Genomic DNA, 21,685 nt, shown 5'->3' on the forward strand with positions numbered 1-21,685 from the left:
AGAACTCTGAGCAGACAAAAAAGAGCTTAGAAATCACTGGCTGCAAGCATAGAGTAAAATCACGGGTGAAGCTGAAAGCTTAAATGATAGCGGCAGCATTTGATTTGATGGTATCTGCGGTACAAATCGTCCATAGGGTGTTGATAGCATGATTTTCAAGCCATATGTTTGTAGTTCAGGTTGCATTGTGGCAAGCTACGTTTTGGGCTCGAGGCAGATGTAAACTTACAGGCTGCTTTCTGATGGAGACAAGTAAAGGGCAGCTGGCTCATCGTCAGCAGCAGCGCACTGCCCCGCACGGCCATCTGGAAGTGGTTTTATCGGTGCTGTATGAAGGGGTCAGTGAGAACCATTGACAAAATGGCACTCCAATTCTGATCAGTTCCCATCCTCACATTCAAAAACTACTCCGCATGTGTGGGAAAGCCAGTTTCACCTGGGTGTGGGGGTGCTCTGCCAACCCTGGACACCACTGCACCTGCACCGGGCACTGCAGGGGCCACTGCATGGGGCTCCACCGGCTGGATGCCCCGGGTGGGCATCTCTAGTTTTGGCACAGACCTTTGGTAGAGCCGGGTTTGGCTAAGTGCGCGTTTTGCAGATGCTCGCCATGCCCGCGAGGAGAGCGCTGCAGTCTGTGGTGTCCCAGGGGACCCCTGCGCCCTGGGGCAAGGCACGGCCGGCAGCTCCTGCCCTGGCCGGAGGGGCTCAGCCCCTGCCCGCGAAATACCGGAGCCGGCAGAGCCCGGCCGGCTCGCGGCTCTCCCGCTGGGCCGGCGGGGAGCTGCCGTCGGGTCGCGGCGCTGTCCGAGACGCCGCCGTCCGGGAGAGGCCGCGTCTACGGGGCAGCGCCGGCGCTCACCCGGGCGGCGGTCGGCCCCCCCGGCTGTGCTCGGCCCAGATGGCGCCGGACTCGGTCGCCCCTCGTGCGCGGGGCCGGCGGGTCCTGCCGCCCCCCTCCCCTCCCCGGGGTATTGTCCGCCGCGGCCCGCCCCGTCCAGCGGCGTCCCTCCCTCCTCCGCCCCCCGCCCGGCCCTGCCCCTCGCCCCTCTCCTCCCCAAAGGCCAATGGAGACGAGATGCGGAGAGTAGGGCCGGGACGGGCGCGCCGGGGCCGCTCCGTCCGTCCCCTGTCTCCTCCCCTCGCCCGCTGACCGGTCTCTCTCGCGGCGGCCGGCGGGGCATGCCAGCCGCCTCCCGCTAAATGGCGCCGCTCCGCCGCCGGGCGCTGCTGCGGGCGCTGCTGCTCCCGCTGCCAGGTGAGTCCTCCCGCCCCGCGCCCCAAAGGCCCATTGTCCGCCCGCGCCCCGGCCCCGCTGCGCCGCACGTGGTTTTATTTATTCGGCATCGGCGGGACGGCACGGGCCGGAGCGGGAACAGGAACCGGCCCCGGCCCCGGCCCCGCGCTTTGTTCGCGCCGCGCCGCGACGGGGCGGGCGGCGCTGAGGGGCTCCCGGGCGCCCCGCCCCGCCGGCAGGGGGCGCGAGCGGGCCGCGGGTTCTCGCTCCTGGGCGCGCGCGGCGGGTGACTTCCCCACCGCCACGTTAGGCGATGAGCGACCGTTAATTAGCCACGCGCTCGGGTCCTCGCGAGCTGGGGTGGGGGGTGGGCTCTGAGGGGCCGGGTAGCGGGGGCAGGAGGCTCCCCCGGGGCGGGCTGTGAGGGGCGCCCGGGGCCGCGAGGGGCGCCGGGCGGTTTGCCGCCTCTCCGCTCGCCGGCGAGAGGGTTTCGCTAACGATTTCTTGTAAAATTAGCCTTTTACGACTCGCCCCGCTCCGGCTCCTTTGGCAGGCTTGTAAAATTAGCGAGCGGCTCGGGCGCCCCGGCTCCCTGGGCGGCGCTGCCCCGGCAGCAGTAATGGTCGCACCTGTGTGGCAGCCCCCGCCGCTGCGGGGTGGGCGGCGGCAGCGGGGAGCCTCCCCGTGCCCGCCGCCCGGCCGGCCCCGCGGGGGTCACCGATGCTCACCTCGACACCCAGCGCCTCCCGTGCTGAGCCGTGGTTATGGCTGCGCGGGCGTTTAAGGCTCTGGTTCTCTAGCTCCTTGACACAATGCGTTTGAAAACGAGGAGGCAAACGTCTGGGTGTTTTAAAGCCTGATGGCTTTACTCCACTTGAAGTCAGTACCACAGCTTTCCCAGGGTTTTCTGAGTTTGGGGGACTCGGAGACCTTGGAGCCTGTAATAACGATAGTTTTACCTCGTGCTGTGGGTTCAGCAAGATGACTCACAGCTCGCAAGTGCGCTTGGTAACTTGCATGTCTATACTTACAGGCAAAATCTTTTTTTCTCTCTCTTAGGAATATGGTGCTTTAGTGAACTGTTTTTTGTGAAAGAGCCTCAGGATGTTACTGTCTCAAGGAAGGATCCGGTGGTTTTAGACTGCCAGGCCCGTGGTGAAGCTCCTATAACTATTACATGGCTGAAAAATGGAGGCAAAGTATCTGAAAATGAACGGATCTACACTTTATCCAATGGCTCGTTATATATCAGTGAGGTGGAAGGAAAGAAAGGAGAGCTGTCTGATGAAGGATTTTACCAGTGCTTAGCTCTGAACAAATATGGGGCCATTCTCAGTCAAAAAAGCCACCTCACACTAGCAAGTAAGTTCCAGCTCTCGTTTATTAGCCTGCTCCTGAGTTTGTGACAGCAATTCCCTGAACAGCACACAACAACCTATCATTTTGATTGTGTACCTGAAAAGACAAATATTGAAAGCAAAGAGAATTCAATTCTGCAGAACCTTTGTTTCTTTTTAAATGTTTAAAGATTATGAGCAAAACTTGTGGTGGCCCCTTTTCGAGTCCCTGATGTGGCAGAAGCAGCACAGCCACCTGTGAGACCTCTTGGACAGTAGTGCCTTGTGTGGGTGGCTCATGTGGGTCACTGGTCTCCAGAGCAGGTGGTGATGCAGAGCTGTGCTGACAACCTGCTACAAAAGTCCTGGGTCTTATTTCTCAAGTGCTGTTCAGGCAGTCTTACAAGGGTTATCTACAAATCTGATTAAAAAATTATTATTCCTTGTTCAATAGCTTGATGTTGTGTTGTTTCATCTTGGGGCAGGGCAGAACGATAATAGAGATGGCTGTCTTTGTGAGAGGAAAGAGGGGAAAGGTTTTTTTGGGCAACCGTGAGGGCTATATTACCAAGCCCTTGCATTTCTGACACGTGTGTCCAGCCAAGCAGATGTGGGTGCTGTTTCTTTTGGAACTGCTTCAGGGTCCTCTGGAACCAACCGTGAGGGTCTGTTACGTGATTCCACGAGGAAGTGAGAGTCATGTTTCTAGGGTGACTCTCTACTACTGGATGAATGGTGAAGCAAATAGTTGTGTGTAAGTGCCTTTATGGCTTTAACAGTCTGACCCTGAGTGTGTGTTGCCCTCTGCTTTCCTAGCATCTTTAAATGTATTGAGCAAGAGATGTGTGTTAGGAACTGAATGCCACGCCTTTTTCCATGCCAGTGCAGAGCTTTGCCAGTAGGCTGCTTCTACAACGCTATCTTTTTTTTGCTTTCCAAAAGTACATGGAGTCATTTCAAAGAAAGTGTAACAGAGAGTACACACTTTATGTAGTCTTCTAATGTTCCCTCTATAATAGGACTTAACTGAGGAACTTAATCTAATAGGAAAAGGCTTCCTTTGACCTCTTCAACCCTGTTTTAGTAGCAAGTTGCACAAAACTGTGGTGCTGATACCTCTATGGAAACTTGACATTAGTTGTAAATTGTAAGTTTTACCAAATGCAATCTGAAACTAGTTAATACAGTTAGTACATTAGCTTACATTAAAAAATGTCTGAATGTTAACATTTGTTAGTTTTTTCTGTGTGCTTCTGAACTGATTATAAAAACTGTCCGTAAGATACCCCAGGAAGGTGTGAAATACCTTGTTCAGTGAGCCAGAGCATTGGGCAGTTGAAAACCAGCCTGGAAGCAGGTGGCTCCAAGTAAGTGATGAGTGTTTCACGTGCTGTAAGAGGCTGATCTGTGAACTCTCCATTTCAAAAACTTGGCTACTTATTACTTTGTATCATGGCATCTTACTCGCATACAGGATTAATAGATCAAGCAGTTCTTGGATACTTTTGATAAAATGATGAAAAATGAAGTATTAATATTGTTGACATTTAAATTCACATCATTAGGTTTCAGAGTGTTAGCACCATTAATAAACAGACTGAAGAAAACCTTTCTTAAGAGGACAGGAATTTTTGTTGTTGTTAAATATAAAGCAAAGCAGTGGCTGATGGATTCTGTGTGTAGGACTGTGGAAAATTCAGGGCCATTTTAAATCTGAGACATTGCAGGATGAGCTCTGTGCTTAATATAAGAGAACTTCTGGAACAGTACAGAGCGCTATAGTAGTACAGCGTAGTAATACACTTGTAGTATCTGGTTTTATTCAGACAGTACTGAACTTTTACAAATGTTTGTTTCTCGGAAGCGCATTATTTCACCAGAAAGATGGTTTAATTTTGTTTTGGTTTTTTTGATAATGAAAGGTTTTCACCAAGGAAGAGTTGTGAACCAATAGATTGCATGCTGTGGAGTGAGACTCTTGTTTTGCAGCCCCCCCACCCCCCCGTAAGACTGTGACAAAAGGTTTCTTTTTCTTCTTTGAATACTTGAAAAGTTTCCTATGGCTGTTGGAGAAAACTGGAAGAGATAGTGGATCCATAATGATCACAATAGGTGTTGTTGACTTAGCGATTAAGTCGTTAACTAGTGGCCAAATATGAAGTTATCCTATGTAGCAGTCTCTTCTTTTTAGTCATATTCCAATCTGACCGGTTTCAGAATGTCATCTTTACTGTAAAGCTGTGAAATAAGGCAGTAATTTGTATCGTTATACTTAGAAGCCCATAAAACACGTGCAAAATTAGTTTTATATCTCATTTTTACAGTGTTTCTGCTTGCTATCATGAGTTGATTGAACTTTGCAGACGTTTTAAGTGAAATAAATTAAAGTCTTGTGGGGGATTTTGTAGGCTTATAATTTTGTTTAGAAGCAGTTGTCGGTTGCTGCGAAGGCAAATTACCTTGTGGTCAGGGTACAGAAGGAACTATACGTATTAAACAGGTGGAGAATAGGCATTAAATGGGCATTCTTTCTTTGGAGGAAAAAAGCAAATGCTCTCTTCAGTCACTGGTAGCAGCAGGGTGCGAGGATGTTCTTTTACTTTGCCTGGTCAGAGCTTTTGCCAGTAAGCTTATCTTTTGCTTCAGAATTGTGATGTTTAGTGTTGCATTTGGAAATCAAAAACTTTAATCTGTCCAAGAGTTTAAGATTTGAACACACAAGGAGATCAGGTCTTGGTTTCTAAAGTTAGGAACTGGAAGCTGTAGGTTGCACTCTTGGCAAGAATTCCATTATTCATGTGCAAATTAAGAATTCACAAGGTTAAAAGGTTAGAAACTGGCCAGGATGAGGTTTACCCTTGTGATAAAGAGCAGATGACCCTCATTCATTGGCCAAAGCTTTCATGTAGCTCCTCTGCAAAGTTAGTGATTGCCATGAATTGTTCTTGAGGAATGCAGAAATTCAAATGTGAGCAGGCCTTTCCTTAAGTGTCACTATGGAGCCTTATCTCTCCAGCACATCAGAGTAGGTCTGCAGGGACAGGGTTCCTCCCCAGAGGCCCCAAGGCTTTGCTTTCCTGTTGTTCATCCATGCACAAAAGAATTTGACTAATTTAGGGCTTTTTTTCGGTGAGATCCCCCTACTCTTTTAAAGGAAACTGTGGGGCTGAGGTATTGCTTAGGTAAAAATAAATATTAGTTTCAGTACATGCTTGTAGTTGCTTCCAAAGCAGGCTAATTGACATGGGGGGGAGAGGAGGAGGTTCCTGTGTGGTTCTTTGTGAGGCAGCATGTGGGGGTAAAATGCTAATAGTGAAGAGTATGACTTACTCAAAATTCAACTTACTGCTGCCACTGCTACTAAGAGAGGTCTCTTTTAACAGAATATAAAAGGAATGTAGACAGTGGAGAAAGTCTAAGCACTTCTGGTACAACTTTGAATCAGCCAAAAATAAACAAGCTGAGATTTTTTTGTATTCCTGCATTTTTAAATTACGACTATTTAACCACAGTTAACTAATATTCTGTCTAAAAATAAAGCTAGACTTCCAATAAGATAGTATTAAGAAAAAATGGAGAAGGTGGATCATGTTCTGAAGCTAGTAACATGGGCTTTGGGCAGTGATTGGACAGGATGCTCATTGTTTATTTCCTTTTCAGAAAAAGTGGAAATTGAAGTCTTAAGATGGTTGGATGGGCTATATACAGCTGGGTAGGAGCATTCCTAGATAACCTTTCTCCTCTTGTAACTTGGCTGAATTGATTTTAACGTTTGTGAATTACAGAAAACATAAGCCCAATTCTTCGTGTACAGGTTTCTACATTTCACAAGACTGAAAGTTTATGCAAGCGGAAGGTTTCTGGGAGCATGCTCCTGGAGGGAAACTGCGTGTGCACGCTGCACTGCAGTTTGTGAAACGCTGGGCCTTTTACATGTAGCAGGATATACTTTGTGGAGAGTTTGTAATTTTGCTTACCTGCTGTGGCAGTGATGTGACTTCTGGTCCACTGTCGTGCCAATAATTAGCAATATTTATGTTTTGATATTCTAATAACATCTTTTGCTCTGCTTTTAAATATTTGCACTTAAGAATGCATCCAGCTGAGCCTTATTCTGTACTGTGACAATTATGTTTTCTTAGCAGTTCCAGCTGTTTGTTCCCACTTTTGCATTGTGCCCTTCCTTGTGTGGGCACAGCTGCATGTATGGCTAATGGAACAGGGAACTGATCTGGGTTAAAATAATAGAATTAAAACAAAAGATGGTGTTTAACCCAAATGAGTTCCCTGATGCGGTTTGTCACAGAGCCACTCACAGTGATTGCACTGGCATAACTGAGAGGAATGATGTGGAAGTGAGAAGGCTCAGTGGGGACAGAGGAAGGCTACTGAAACTTAGACTGTCACAAAAATAAATGTTCATCAAACTACGGCCTTTATGGAACATGTGTGTAGGCAAAAATTTTGCTCTTCTGCTACTAATTTTTTTTAAAATTAATTTTAGTATCTTGCCTTAACTGAAGGGATTAATAGCTGTGGTCTAACAATATAGTTTTCATTTTGTATGGAATCTGTCATTTCAGGTCCAAATGCATATAGAGCTCAAAGGTATGTTTATTTTAAATAGTAATGGAGAGAGGAACAAATTCTGAGATGGAAGGATGGGGTTAGGGGGCAGAAGTGTTTTTTGACTGAGGTGGAAGTGAAATGGCAAATGGCAGTTGTAGACAATGGTCTTGCATTAAAAGAGATAGCCAGGTCTTAATGCTGTAGAACTGGTGTGGTTACCGTTTAAGGAAGCTCTTGTTTTAGGTTTTTACAAGTGCTGCCTTATTGCTGTTGCTTTGATTAGTTGATTTGAATGTCCTGAGAGGAGAATCCATTTCTAAGCTGAGAGTGCACATGGCTGATCCTTAGTGCATTTAGATTCCTGTATTTAAGGCAGGAGGAGGACATTTAATGTCTCAGTCGGCAATGTCAGTTGATAATGGTAAAGAAGAGCAGTAAGATTTTTGTTCTTTAACTGAGATACACTGAAGAAATAAGAAAACTGAGAAATATTTTCCTTCTTAACTCTTCTTCTTGTAGGATTTTCCTCTAGAACTCCCCGAGACCTCTTTTGACCTCAACTTCTACAACACCTTTACAGAAGAAATTGTCAACACCCTTTTAAGACATAACCACTAGGTGTGGTTTTTTCTCTTTTTGGCACTAGGGCATTCCCTATTCTTTCAGCAATGACTGGTCTGCACTTGTAAGAGCTCTTCCACAGACTAAGGGATGGGCTTTTATATTGTTGCCAGGACAAAAAAATGTATAAAACTTTACTTAGTGCACATCAACAGTGTTTGTTTCCACTACCACGTTACTAGAGAAGTGAGCTTTTTATGGGTTTCCTCAACACCTCAGTTTCAAATTTGTATCAAGCATAATGCCAAACTGAGGCATTTCATGCCCTTGCTTTTCTTCCTAGCTAGTAAGGCCAAAGCTGTTACGGTTTTTACTAGTTTTTATCACCGTAACTTTATAATGTATAAAGTTTTTACCAGCTTCTTTTTTAAAGGAATGCTCAGTCTTATTGGCAGTGTATTCTGTAGCTAATAAAACCTTCACCTACATGAGAAATGTTGAAGGAAAACATGGTACCATGCTAGAAGTTGTTCAGAGCTGTGACTAGAGGCACTCATTTCTTACCTGGTGCAAGTTCTACGTGTGATATGTGCACTAAACTATTGAGATTTTTTTTCTACTTGCAAAGCAATGTATGGCAGCAAAGGATGCTGTTCTGTTCTTGCAGCATGGTGCTCCCCCCCCCCCGGCTCCCTCTCTTCCCCCTCCCTCTCTCTCTCTGCATTTCTTGGTGTAGAAATTGTTGAAAGGGCATTCAGTAAGGCCTCCTTTTGTCAGCCAGCTCTGATTATCCTAAAGAAAAGGATCTCACTCTGAGCAGTTGTTTGCCTAGAGACTTGTTGTCACGTCTTCACAATTTAACAGCTGTGGCTATTGATGGTGTGCAGAACAATTTAAGACAATGACAAAAGACAATCTTGGAGGAAGAATTTAAAAGTTACTAAGCATTTTCCTACAGAAATACGGTCATTTCCATTGTTGGACAAATTTGTGCTTAGTTTTTGTGTGTTTTCCTCAGGATTTCATATTTTTCCACATCTTATCTCCAAAATTGTGGACATAATCTTTTGTTTAGTTTTGCATTGTTTTTTTTGTTTCATCAATAGGCCCAGCTGTTAAATTGGGATTGATTACTTCCAGTCTTTATAACTGGTAATCACCACCTAAGTGAAAAAGTAATCAACAATGTCAAGTCTCCACATTTTGTTGAGTAAGTGTGGGTTGTATGGTCAACATTAGTTACTAGGGTCAACCTCTGTGTAGCTTTTAAGCGGCATCTACATTTTAAAACTGATTGTCTCAACAACTGAGTTAGCGGTGAAAAAAAATCACACTAGATGATCTGTGTTGTGACTTAGAAATCCATCTGGCAACCTTCCAAAACCTACATCTATAGTGGAAACATTTTTTGTTTGTATGGATGAAATTGTTACTTTTTCAATAGATGGAGATAAAACAGCAGACATAGGAAGGAGATGGTTGTAAAACCACTGGAGTGTAGAGGGTTTGTCTGTGACTTTATGAAATTATTGTAACCTCCTCTTCTGTGTTGTTTTTTCTGTATGTAAAAGTTTTGGAGGGAGATGGCCTTCCTAATATACTAGAGGAAAATGTAAATAAGCATTACTAGACAGATTTTCTTTACTGCTTTTACTTTGTTTCATAACTCTCAACAGTAATTCTGGTTAGTTTTTTTTCCAATGAAATTGAATTTGATCTCCTTAAGTGAGTGGAATTTTTTTTGTTTTTAACAACATGAACGCTCACGAAGGCAAAATAAACTAAGTGGCATCTGGATAATACAGTTATCATCTCAAGGCCCTGTTCCAAAGTGCTTGTTTCTCAATTGCCCATCTCTGTTGGGCTTCTGGTAGGAGGTTTCTGACACATCAGTGCATCTGCAGCTTAGGGGAAAAGGATCCAGGTATCATTCCCCCCAGATGCACATAGGTCTGCTGCGTGCTCATGATGTTCACTTAGATTCTTATTATCATAACCTAAAAATGACAGAATGTGCAATCGTTGTATATTACGGGGTAAAGATTTCATGGTTACCCAGTCTTTCTGTGCCACTGTTACACTAAACAGCTTTTAAAACTCCTGCTGTGATCAGGGTATTGCCTGAGTTTGGCTGATGGGAAAACTGTAAATTTTTCAGTAGTTAAGCTTGAGGAAGTTATGTTTGCTTCTAGCCCGAACACTTCATTGCAGCAATTGTGATAGTATTCAGTGAGTACCTTCTCAATTACTGGATGTCAGAGCTGTAGAATGCAATGTGAGAAATGAAATATTGAAAATGCACGTTATAAAAGACATAGGAATGCTGACAACAAGCTTTATATCCAAAGCTATTATCAGAATACAATCATTAATTTGACGCAAAAGTTGCAATGTACCAAGATACTACTTCACCATCTCTGGAAGGGTTCCTGGGGACTTAGCTACTGGGGAGGGAGAAAGTCAGCAAGGAGTGCAGTTATTTAATCTTTTGTAATCGTGGTTCTTGGGTTTATGCCTGTATAAACTGATTTCCTCTTCTGACTGAAGTAGTAAGAATACACACTTATTCCTATAAATTATTTGAAAATGATCTTACAAAGTTGTTTCTGCATGTAGGCAAAGTTTTGAGGAAAGGAATGACTTCTGGAATATGAAATAAATGGAAATGCACTGATTGCAAAGTGCCCTGATTTCTAGCAAAATTGAGAACAGACAAGAACTTCTGTTGTAAAACTAGAAAACAGGTAGAAACCTCATTAAGTAGAGTTTCCTGCAGTCATGGGCGTGGAGGCTTGCGAGGCTTGCAGAACATGTGATGTACTCTATCCCAGCTCCTTCTAGAAACCTGTCCATTCTGCGCAAGTTTACAGTTCTGTCCGAAATTGGCAGGCTTTTCTGAATCACAGCTTTAGATGGGATGAATACAGTCTTTTAGAAAGGAGAAAAGAGTTTGTCTCTAGCTACAGGCTACACTGAGTGGTATGTTGATGGCAAAGAAGCAAAACTTACCTTGTTCTAGTCCTCTAGCCTCAGAACATGCTAAAATTATGATTTTGAATTTAATAATAGCAATGATTTACCTTGTCTTAGAAGTATGTGTAATGGAAATTTGCTCTTTAGCTCTGAGGTGTAGTAGTTCCAGTTTGAAATGATTTGCGTATGAGAGACAGTTTTGAAAGAAATAATCACCTGATTGACCAGGGTTAAGGGGTACGTAAAAGTTATTACAAGCATTAAACATGTCATCTGGTGTTCTTTTAATACATAGCTAGAGGGCAGTTAAACTAAGTCTTTACAGCTTGTGATGTATATCTTGTGTATAGTGATGCATGAATGTTGGAAACTGGAGGGGATTGTGTGAACAGAAGCAACTCTGTATCTTCAGATTTGATTTTTAGCGTCTTCAGATAATAATCCTGTTCATATTGATTGATTACGTTGTTTGTTCTCATTTCAGTAGATCAGAATTTCTCATGCAAAACTTTCATGTCTTAATGGTACCACTGGCAAATGTATAGGATTATAAAAGTAGAAAAAATGTTGGATTTTTAATTGATCAGTGTAATTTTACCACATGAGTACTAGCTCATCTTTGGACACACTGATAGATACACAACTCACTTTTAAAATCTTGCATTGCACCAAAGATCTTTCTGAATCTTCCAGTCAAGAGGGTTTTGAGTTTCAATTTTTTTTTTTTCTCTCCTTTGAGCCATTTCAGATTAAAGACAAAACAAGTTAAAATAGGATTAGAAAAATAACTTACTCTTCTATATCTCGTCAGCCTTTGCAGCATGAGATTCTCATGTGAAGTAGCAATGGTCAGCCTTCTCTTCTCCCACTAAAATCATGAAAGTCATCTATTAGCCTATTTACAAAGTGGGATTGCCAGTTCTTTTAAGCTGTATTGAGAGACACTCACTTCCTGTACACCTTAAAAGGAGAGGAAAAAGTATCAAATAGAAAAGCTTTTCATTTATTTGCTGATCTGTTCTAATATTCAAAATTTTCGTATCATTTGTGTCCTCTCCCATGTTCCCACTCTTTTCTCATTCTCATGTCAGGTGCAGGCTGGTTTTGCTGCATGTAGTCAGTTGGGTTTTTTCCTTTTTCTCTTTATAAATTGTCACATGTATGCTATACCATTGTTTTGGATTTGCAAAACTGCTTCTGGTGACCCCTCCTTTCTTATTCCTGTCTGATGACTGGGAGGAGGTACTGTTTTCCAGTGGAGCTTATTTTCACAGCTGTGGCAGAGGAGGGAAGTGTCATAAGATACTCTGAGGTCAGTTTTGACCCCAAATTTAGATGAGGTAAAAATGATTTGACAGAAGTGTAGTATCTTGTCTCAAGTGGTCTGGCTGTCACTTCAAAATCAGATAATAATTATGATTAAGAAAAAGCTGTTTTGATAGCTATTACAACGTACAATAAAAACAGCTCAGTGTTACACAGTATTGTTTTTTGTTTTACAACTTGTTACAACTGGAAGTTATCAAATAAGCCATTATCTTTTCAAAGAAACTTTAAAATTTATCTTAAGGTCTTTGAACATGCAGGAGAGTTTTAAATAATTTTTTTTGCTTACTCCTGCTTGTACAATTTTCAACATACTAATAATTGTTTAGGTAACTTAGCAAATTAACTACTGTAAATTGTTAAATTCACTGTCCACATCAAGATCTCTAGTAAACCTCTAAGAACTGTAACATGTGCCTCAGGCAGAGCTGTGCATTATGTATGTTCTTTGAAACGAGAATTTGTTGACTTTATGAAGCCATTGACAGACATTTATCATTTTGTTCATTAAACTTGTCTGTGACATCCGGCAAATTGATGTTAACTGGAAATATTCTCTGGGAGTTCTGGCATGACTGTGTCATTTTGCCTGAGGAGAAAGAAACTTTGTGCATAGTGTGTCCCAAATTACAAGGGTGAAACCTCCTTCCCCCACTGTCTCCCCAAAAGCGTGAGCATACGACCAGCTCTTTTTTCATCTTGCTTTTAATGCTTATTTATGCAAACAACCCTGTGGCCTACAGTTTGCAAGGAGATTTATCATTGATCTTCAATAGAGGTTGAAAATGGATACTGCTTTTATTAGTTCAGCCAGTCTGTGCCAGGAAGGCAGCTCAATTTTATCACACGACCAAACTATTGTAAAAATGATCATAATACAAATCCACAGTGCTCTGTGCACAGTGGCTCGTGGTACAGGTACATGTGAGTTTGTATGCAGATGCATTAGCCTATGCTCTTAAAATTAGTATTTCATTTATTTAAGAAGTGGAGACAAATTGAGTATGGGGATTTTTTGGTTTTGTTTTTTGTTTCTCATTAGTAGAATTTTTTTGTTTATTTCAGTTAGTAATTTTTATTTATTTTTTTTTCCTTCCTTTCAAGGGCGTGAACTTTATTTCTAGCAATAATTATGTTTTCTAGTGTTTGGAATTCTGGGATATACTAAACACTAGAAGAGATAAGCATTGATACAGTGTACAAGAAATTAATTATGGGATTCTTGGTAGCATCAATGGATGTTTTGTGACATTCCCTGCACATGGCATTTAGTACTTGTTTTTAATGGTCATCATCTTTACCTGATGTTGCTTATTGCTGATTCTCATAAAATGTATGGTAGGTGACCAAATGCTTTGTTGAAAGCCTTTATAACATATGTTGTAGAGCAGTGCTTCGTTTGGTCTTTTAAAATTACTGTGTTTGGAATGATGAACAATATCTTATTCGTTCTGCTCTTGAGCACCCAGTGTGGAAAAAAAAATGCACTTTTAACACCTGCCTGTGTTTGATTCCTGTGGATAGCTATCTCTAATAATGGTAGAGGTTGTTAATAGGATATCTGCCCACCTGCTAGTGTTCCTATTGTGCTACCTGAATCCAACTGTATCAGGGATCTTTCAAACAGGAATGAATGTACTAACAAATTGTGGCATAACTGACTAAAATATTTATTAATGGGTCAAAGATAATGTTCAGATTGTAAAACCTTCCAAAAATTGAATATCCAAAAATCCATTACATAAAATTTTTGTCTTTTGAGAGAAAGAGTAGAGCAGTTGGCTCTTTAAAATATATTGTGTCTCACTACATAATAGTTCACTGGATTAAATGAATTTATTGATTTCTGCTTCTTTACTGACACACATTTATGAGCAGTTTCTTTGGCACCACGGCCACATGTCAAAGGTCATAACTTTCCTTCACTGTGGAAGAATAAAAGCTTTCAGATGGTGAATCCCTGAAATCCACACAGTGCTTTATTCCCCCCTTCCCCCCAATATAATTACTGTTTTTGCGTGACTTTATTTAAGATAAATAAACAAGAATAATAAAAAATATGCACACTAAAAAAACCCTTATACTATCTATCATAAAATAACTGCAGGAAACTATGTCTGCACAAAAGGCGACATACCTAATCTGCTAATAGGTATCATTATGAGATACATGGTGTATATAAGGCTCTTTTATGGGCAGAGGTTTTATTGAAAATGGTCAATTTTAAGAATATAATAAACATTTCTCATGAATTTTAATTACACTTCAGTTTAGAAACAGTATTTCTTTCCTTTTAGAGCTGTGTCAAAGGCGTATTACACTTTGTGCACCAGAGGTGATACTGGAAGTAGATCCTACTGAGAGAATGAAGCACATTCAAAATCTGTGCTTTGTGTTTAGATGAACATTTATAATGTTGACATTTGCTTTAATGCCCTTCATTAGTAGTAGCCTGTGGGATTTTTGGTGCGTACTAGATATGAAAGTCCACTGATGACATAAACATGAAGCTATTAAAAAAGTAACCGCAATGGAATATAAAGAAGTTTAATCAGTCCACTAGTTTGCAAAAAGAGAACAATAAATCATGCTTTAAACATAAAGTGGCTGACACTAGTTCTGAAATTTTGGAAATGTAGAATAGGATGCAGTTAATGCCATATCCCTTGTGCAGTCTGTGGTGCTCATGTGATTGATAACCTGGCAGAGAAAACACCTTTTTTTTTTTTTTTTTTTTTTAAGCTAGATAGATAGTTATCTAACTAATGCAGTTAGCTGTGATGATTTGAACTGGCTTTCTGTGTTATCTGACAACTGCTAGAGCTGGCTGGAGGTAAGCAGACAAGAGTAGTGGGGATTTGGGACTATGTGGGAAGAGTTTGTCTTCACTTTTTAGCAGCTACTAAATGGTAGATTAGGTCTGACCATCTCAAGAAACAGCAGTGTGAAGGTAACTTCACTCAGGTGTTATTTTAGTTTAAAATCATCAAAATGGTTGTGCTAGGTAAGGTGAAATAGGTTTGAATTGTTAACAGGGCCTGGCTGTAGTCGTCCTAGCAGGACTGTTTCTGAAGGAATAGCAGAGCCTAGAGTTGTATCAATGGGAAAAAACCCCCATGATTTTCTGAGAAGACGTAAAAAGTCTTTCCATCACCCATTCCAAGAAAGAGAATTGGCTGCCAAACTTTATTTTTGCATAGTAGAGATGAAGCCTGTTGATACTTTTAATCATGACTCTTGCAAAAAATACCAGTGGGAGACTTTTCTTCTGCTCTATTGTTTTGTGAAAATGATGATCTTATTCTAAGGGGGCTGCTGGCACTCTGCTGTTAAGTTTACCAAATATTTATATTGCAGAACTGTAGTTGCTAAGTTTCTGACATGTTAACCTTTTGGATAGAAATTTGTCATGTCAATATCCATCTCTTTGCTTTTAATTTTACTTTTTTTTTATACAGTATACTTCTGCAGGACTGTTTATCCTGTTCCCTAGAACAAATCTAAGATGAAACTGCTTTTTCTGTATTTTTGTTTTTCACTAGGATAGCATAGGAATGTCTCCTTAGGGAACAGAGACATGGAATTTGTTGGGGAAGTGGTTTTTGTGTCTGGAAGTAGCTTTTGCTGTTGCTATGAATGTATTTGCAAATTTGGTTGTCCTGTAAGTTCTGAGGAAAAATATCACACTTTTTTTTGCACGTGTTCAGCACAGACTTACTCAGCTTGACTAGCTAGAGACACAGAAGATGCTGTTCGTGCTGAGCATGTTGCTTGTGAACACTGAGCTGGGCTTTCCCTCTAAGCAGTCCTAGGCAGCTGTGGACTTGCCTTTTTTTCCTGTTCTGAATTAATGAGGAGCTAAAGTGTGATCTAATGCTGCCTGGAGAAACTAGCTGGCATCGAAAGCTGAAGTAAGTGAAAACAATGGTCTAATTACCTGGAGAGGAAGTTTGGGAGGGGAAGTGGGTGAGGTGGAGGTGTGAGCGGTCTCGTGTCTAGAGGTCAGGAAGGGTAAGAGAAACGCATTGGTGGGAAGCAGCTAGTACTAAGGAAAAGCTTGTGGAGTGAGGCCTGGGGTTGGCTTGGTTTGGAGATTGCCATGGGTGCAAGTTGGGAGTAGGAGAGGACCAAGGGGCTGGCAAAGACTGACTCAAGAGAGTGTGCCCATTGGAGCAGCTGATCTTTCAGGACATGGAATGTGGACCCAGGGGTCCTGGACTTTCCTTGGGAACTTTAGAAAGACAAAGAATAACCTCCCAGTCACGGGAGCTTTGGAGGATTTAAATTGCATCACTGCTTCAGCCAGAAGCTTCTACAATATGTGACACAAGTCAGCTTGTCGCTACTTTTCATGGAAGTCTGTGATTACGTGTTTCTTATGCTCTTGGTGTTTGATATGAGGTTCTGAGGTTTGATCAGCTGGAGCTGCAACAAGTTGGGGGAGCTGTGGTTGCAACACATGGAGTGCTGTGAAGGATCAGTGTCTTATCTTGGACACCTAAATTTAGTGAATATTTTGGGCTACCATCCAACTTTTGTCCATACCTAACAGTAAAATTAAAATAATAATAGAACGTCATCTTGAGGTGTTGTGAAAGATGCATTAACGTTTGTGAAGAACTGTAGTGCAGAGCCCTGCAGAAAAGGCCATAGGGAAGTTAATAACGCAGTGCTTAATAGAGTGTAATAAATAAGGAATGAGGCCACACACTGAACAGAGAAGAGAAAACAAAATATTGAATAGATGCTCATTATGTGAGCACCATTCATTTGGTGCTGTGAATAGTGGGGGAAGTGTGATTGTGCAGTTGGATTGTTTCCTAAAGCATGTACATAAACAGAGCAAATCAGTTACATAAGCAGCTTCATTTCTTCAGTTTCCTAACTTCTGAGCATTTCAGTTTGGAAATCTTCATCTCATGTGTGTGGGTATACACACACATAAGAGCAGATGTACTACATGCTGTGTGAGTGGGAAAGTTTAGGGGTTAGCTTCATTTATCTAATGATGTATGTAATGCAGCAAAAAAAAGAAATAAATATGCTTGAAAGTATTAGAGTTTTATATAGGCAGGGTGTCAGAAAAAAAGACTTGTAACAGAGGGCACTGTGACAACTTCTGAGACAAGTTAAATAAGTTTATCAGAACTTTTTGATTCAACCAAAACGTGGGCTGATGTCTAAGCATGTATTTAGCAATAGCTTTAACTTGATAATAATAATCCTCAGATAATTTTTTCTTATATGTAAAGGTTTACTGACCGGTGAAGATACTGTAGAGGTCTGCAGCAACATTTACAAACCTCTTGGTAGTATTGTTTATCAGCGTGTAATCTGATTTAGGAAACCATTTTAGCACACTACTAACAAAACCCATATTTAATTTATACTTTTGACTACAGTTTAAGCTTGTGTGTGGACAGGGCTTAGGTTAGTGCTCACCTGTACACTGCCTGGTGTTTGTCAGTGCAACCTTTACTCTCTCTGTGACCTCACTGAGGAAATGGGGTTTATTGTTGGTGTACGGGAGAAGAGCTTTTTTGTGGTGCATGGTATTGGGTAGGTGCCAGGGAGGACTGCAGGCTCCAGTGATGCGGAGGAGTTAGCACCTGTGGGTTTCACCTCCTCCTTCATCTGGTCTCTTTTCTCAAGTATTTACTCCAGCATATAGCCTAGAGTACCACCTACTTGTTAGGCTACATGTCTTACCTTGAGCCACAGGGCAGCTTTCTACAGCCCAGCAGTCAAGACTAGAGAAAAGCCCTGATACTCTTTTTTTGTTCTTTTTCCTGACATGTTTATGTAAAGAATCTCAAAGGCAGTGAAGTATTAAACACTTCACACCTCCAGTGCAAGGTAGGCACCTGGATCCTGTCAGGGATCTGGCTCTTTGGGTGCCGGGACCTTCTTTCTCTGAGGATGTTTTTCACAGGCATGTTCAGAAGCTGGAATTATGAGGAAATGCAAAGCATTATTTGTACTTATTTTAATTGTTCCTTTCCTCATTATTTAGTTGCTGCCATGTTTGCCATTGTCTTACGTTTACCTAAATAATGGTTGCCTGGCCTTTTACGAACTTGTGAAGAGGAAAGATGGTGACCACCTGAAACAATAATATCTGCAGCAGAATAGCCTGAGAACTTTAAATAACCAAAGGGGACCGTTTCCAAGGCAGCTAAGTGACCTTTGGATCCCAGAAGCAGGCTATTCATAGAGGCGAAGCCTTTGTCCTGCTTTGACCAGTGGTCAGTGAACTCTGGCAGGCCCCTCGGCTCACCATCTTGGCCCTAGACTAGCAGCTGGTGATTGATTCATTTAACTGTCCAGATTCACATTCTTCTGTCAAGGACTTGTCAAGGAAAAAAAGGTTCTATGGAGGGCTATTCATTTTACTAAAAGGAAGGGGATGCATTATATGATTGAGTGGATTACTTTTGGGTCAGAAGAGTTCCTGCATTGCTCTGTTTTAATTCCGCCTTCAATCAAAGAGAGATTTAGTTTATCAGCACAGTGTGGTGCTCATGAAGAGGGACAGATCGTTTCAATTCCATCAGTGCAATAGGGCTGTTTTGTTTTGTGTTTTTTTTTTGTTGTTCCCCCCCCTCCTTTCTATGATTCGTCCACCCCACCATTTTTTTGCCAACAAATCCATGGATTTTTGTGATTAGTTGATATGACAGAGGGTTAAGAATATTAATTTCTATTAATCTCACTCTTCATTTTAATGTGTATGATATATGAATATTAATGCTCCTACTATCTCATATATGGTGTTAAGCAATCCAGAAAAGCCTAGAGTAAGTAAAAGATTAGTTTGTTACCTCTGTTTTAGATGTGGAGAAGACTAAGAGGAGAATAAATTCTACAGGATCAAACTAATAAATTACTTTCCTACAGACAACACAGGCAGCTGTAAAGCTGGGGGTAGAACCTAGTATTTTCTATCCAGTCCCTGTTTTCACCTGATGAACAAAAGTTTGTTGTACAAACCCAGCATTTTCCAAATGCGCAAGAGTGCTATCTGTCCATTTGTCTGCTGGTTTAGAACCTCTTTTTTTCAGACAAGAGGAAGGTGTTTCCATGCTTTATGAAACTTGAATCATGTTTTCAGTTTTATAATTAATGCGTCCAAAACCCAACTTTGAGTTGCACTAGGGAGCTGTGTTGGCAGGCTCTTCTGTTCATCTTCCCTTCAGCTGGGCTGTGCTCCCTTAGCGTTAGGATTTTTTTGCTGATTCTCTTCATGAAGTACTGAGAAAAGAACATTGTTGCTTAGCTCCTTCCACTGGAAATAACAGGCATTAAAGAGCAGATCCCGCCAGTTAACCTTCTGCCTCCGTTTGATGAACATGATGAGCTGCAGCAGATGAAATATGACCTTCAAGTTTCTTTATCCCACTCTCATAAGCCATGTATTGTTTTGATTTGGCTTATTGAACGCATTATGAGGGATTTTTGATTGGCTTCAGGCCAAGCTGTTATACTTCTGCTGACGGAAGTACAAGTGCATAATTTAGAAGAAAATACAGTGAGGCTTGGTCTGTTGTATTCTTTTCTCTCCCTTTTTTTGAGGGAAAAGGGAGAATTTTGTATTTGTTGAGATGAGTGGCTTAACTATCTTAAGAGCACAAGAGAGGAAGGAAGTCTCAGATAATCTAACCTTGCTTAACTCTCCTCTGTTATACACCTCTACATATGTGTCAGAAATCTGGGATAAGTACAACACCTGTTGAATAGGCCTCCATCTTTCATGGAGGCCTGGTGGTATTCTTTTCATGTCTGTAGTTGCATTTCCCGTGGATCAATCCCCTTTCTCAGAGCTTGCTTGTTTCAGGCTGGAGCATGATGTCTGAGATGGGGGTACTGGCTTTTCTGTGCTCCAGATAACACTTCCCTCGGCACCTTCCTGGTGGCTTTGATTCATGGCCTTCAGTTGAAGATAAATAATGAGCTTTTGAAAATCATGGAAAAGGAAAATGGGTTGTCATTGTATATTAGAGAATATAAGTAATCTAATAACCAGAGGTATTACCTACTTAGAAGAACATGATTATTTGCTTGCACTATGACTGGGCAAACTGGAAATCCAACTATTGCCTCCCACCCAAGCAGTCAACAGCCATAGCAAGGTGACTTCCTCTAAAGACAAAATTTTTTTGGTTTCTTCTGTTTGCCTTTGATATGAGGGCTTTTATGGTGCATTCAGAACAAATTTGCAGAATATTTTCCAGACACATAAGGGAGTGAGAGAAATCTACTTGAGGAAAAATATAGGGATTTCTATGACATTGAAGGCAATATGATTTTTATCTGGAAGCCACGCTTCGGATTTGTTTTATGTGAAAATTGCAAGAGTTGTAAACTCTTCCCCCTCCCCTACGTCCAGAAATTTTCAGATAAACATCTAATTAGAGGATTTAAGTAACTTCAATAAACAAGCAGTACTGACAATGCCTTTTGTTACTTGGGTTTTTTGTGTGAAGTTTGTTTCTGTTTTTCTCCCTGCTGCTCTCACACTTCAAGACATTCAGAATTTTGTTGTTAGTTACTACCCTCTGTAGAAAGACTGTTATTGGGGAGAGATCTCTGGGCTGTGTAATGCAGTAGGGGGGCATTTGGTGACAGGGAAATGAGCTGCAGGCGTTTGGCCCTTGAGAGTGGAGGCATCTCTTCTTTCCTTTCCCCATGGGAATGCCGAAATGTTGACATTTGGAGAGGGGGCTGAAGGGCTTGAATTCCCAGCGCCTCTCCTCAGTGTTTTGCAGTGAAATTGCGTCTTTCATCCTAGGATGCTGATTCTGAAACACTGTAAGCAAACAATGGAGAGTGCTCATATCTTTCAGGGATAGCATTTCTGACAGTCTGAAGACTTACAGCACCACCACATCAGTCTACGCTTGTTCATACGTGGATGGTGTCAGTTTGCCACTATATGAAATGAAACCTCTTCCTCTGCCTCGCCCCAGATGTGAGGGAAGGCACAGTGGTGGGTGGCGCAGCAGAGGAATGTGTGGGGCCCCGCTTCTGTCCTGGGATGCGCTCTGCGGTGCTTCCTCTGATTGATGAGCTGGGCAGGGTGAGGTGAAGAGTGGGTATTGCATTCTGCTTAGGGTCTTGTTTTATTTTAGCCAGGAATAGCATTTATTTATTTTTACAGGTACATGACTGATAAATAGAGGTCTTACCCTTCTGCTGGCATCTGCAGTGAAATTCAATCATCAGAATGGGGCAGCTTTAGTGCTTACAGTGCTGGAGGTTCTTGTGGCACAGTGCTGAAATTGTCTTTTCTGTGTTGCACTGAGTGATTATGACATTTTTGTTGTTCTTTTTGGGGTTGTTCTTTGAGGAACCTTAGAATCGTAACAGTCAATCTTTAATTTTCTGTTTCTGTTTTTCTTTGTGGGTTGGTTTTTTTTCTTTGGATGCCAAATTAGGATAGTTGTGAAGGGATGCATCTTTTGTTGCACAATCCTGCTTGTGTTCTGATCCTTCTCTTCGTGTCGTAAAGTGCACAACTGTGCTGGATGTTCTCCATGCAACAGTTGGGCTATTAAGCAGAACTAATTCTTCACAGAATGGCAACAACTCCAAAGAAAGGCATCTATAGGATTAAGCATAGATACTAGAAGGCAATCACTTGGCAAACTGAAGGAAAGCAGTCCTTGCAAGGGAGAGTGTGGTG

At 41.9% G+C, this 21,685-nt stretch overlaps 1 protein-coding gene across 1 annotated transcript in view; it reads left to right on the forward strand.

The window, feature by feature from the left end:
* Positions 1–1,182: 1,182 nt before the first annotated feature.
* The window catches only part of PRTG (protogenin), an 86,406-nt gene continuing 65,903 nt past the window's right edge, over positions 1,183–21,685 (forward strand). Inside the window, 2 exon segments of the mRNA XM_050903282.1 lie at positions 1,183–1,258; positions 2,297–2,599. Coding sequence (XP_050759239.1) covers positions 1,183–1,258; positions 2,297–2,599 — 379 coding nt within the window.

Source organism: Gymnogyps californianus, chromosome 11 (genome assembly GCF_018139145.2).
Source record: "Gymnogyps californianus isolate 813 chromosome 11, ASM1813914v2, whole genome shotgun sequence".
Classification (NCBI taxonomy): domain Eukaryota; kingdom Metazoa; phylum Chordata; class Aves; order Accipitriformes; family Cathartidae; genus Gymnogyps; species Gymnogyps californianus.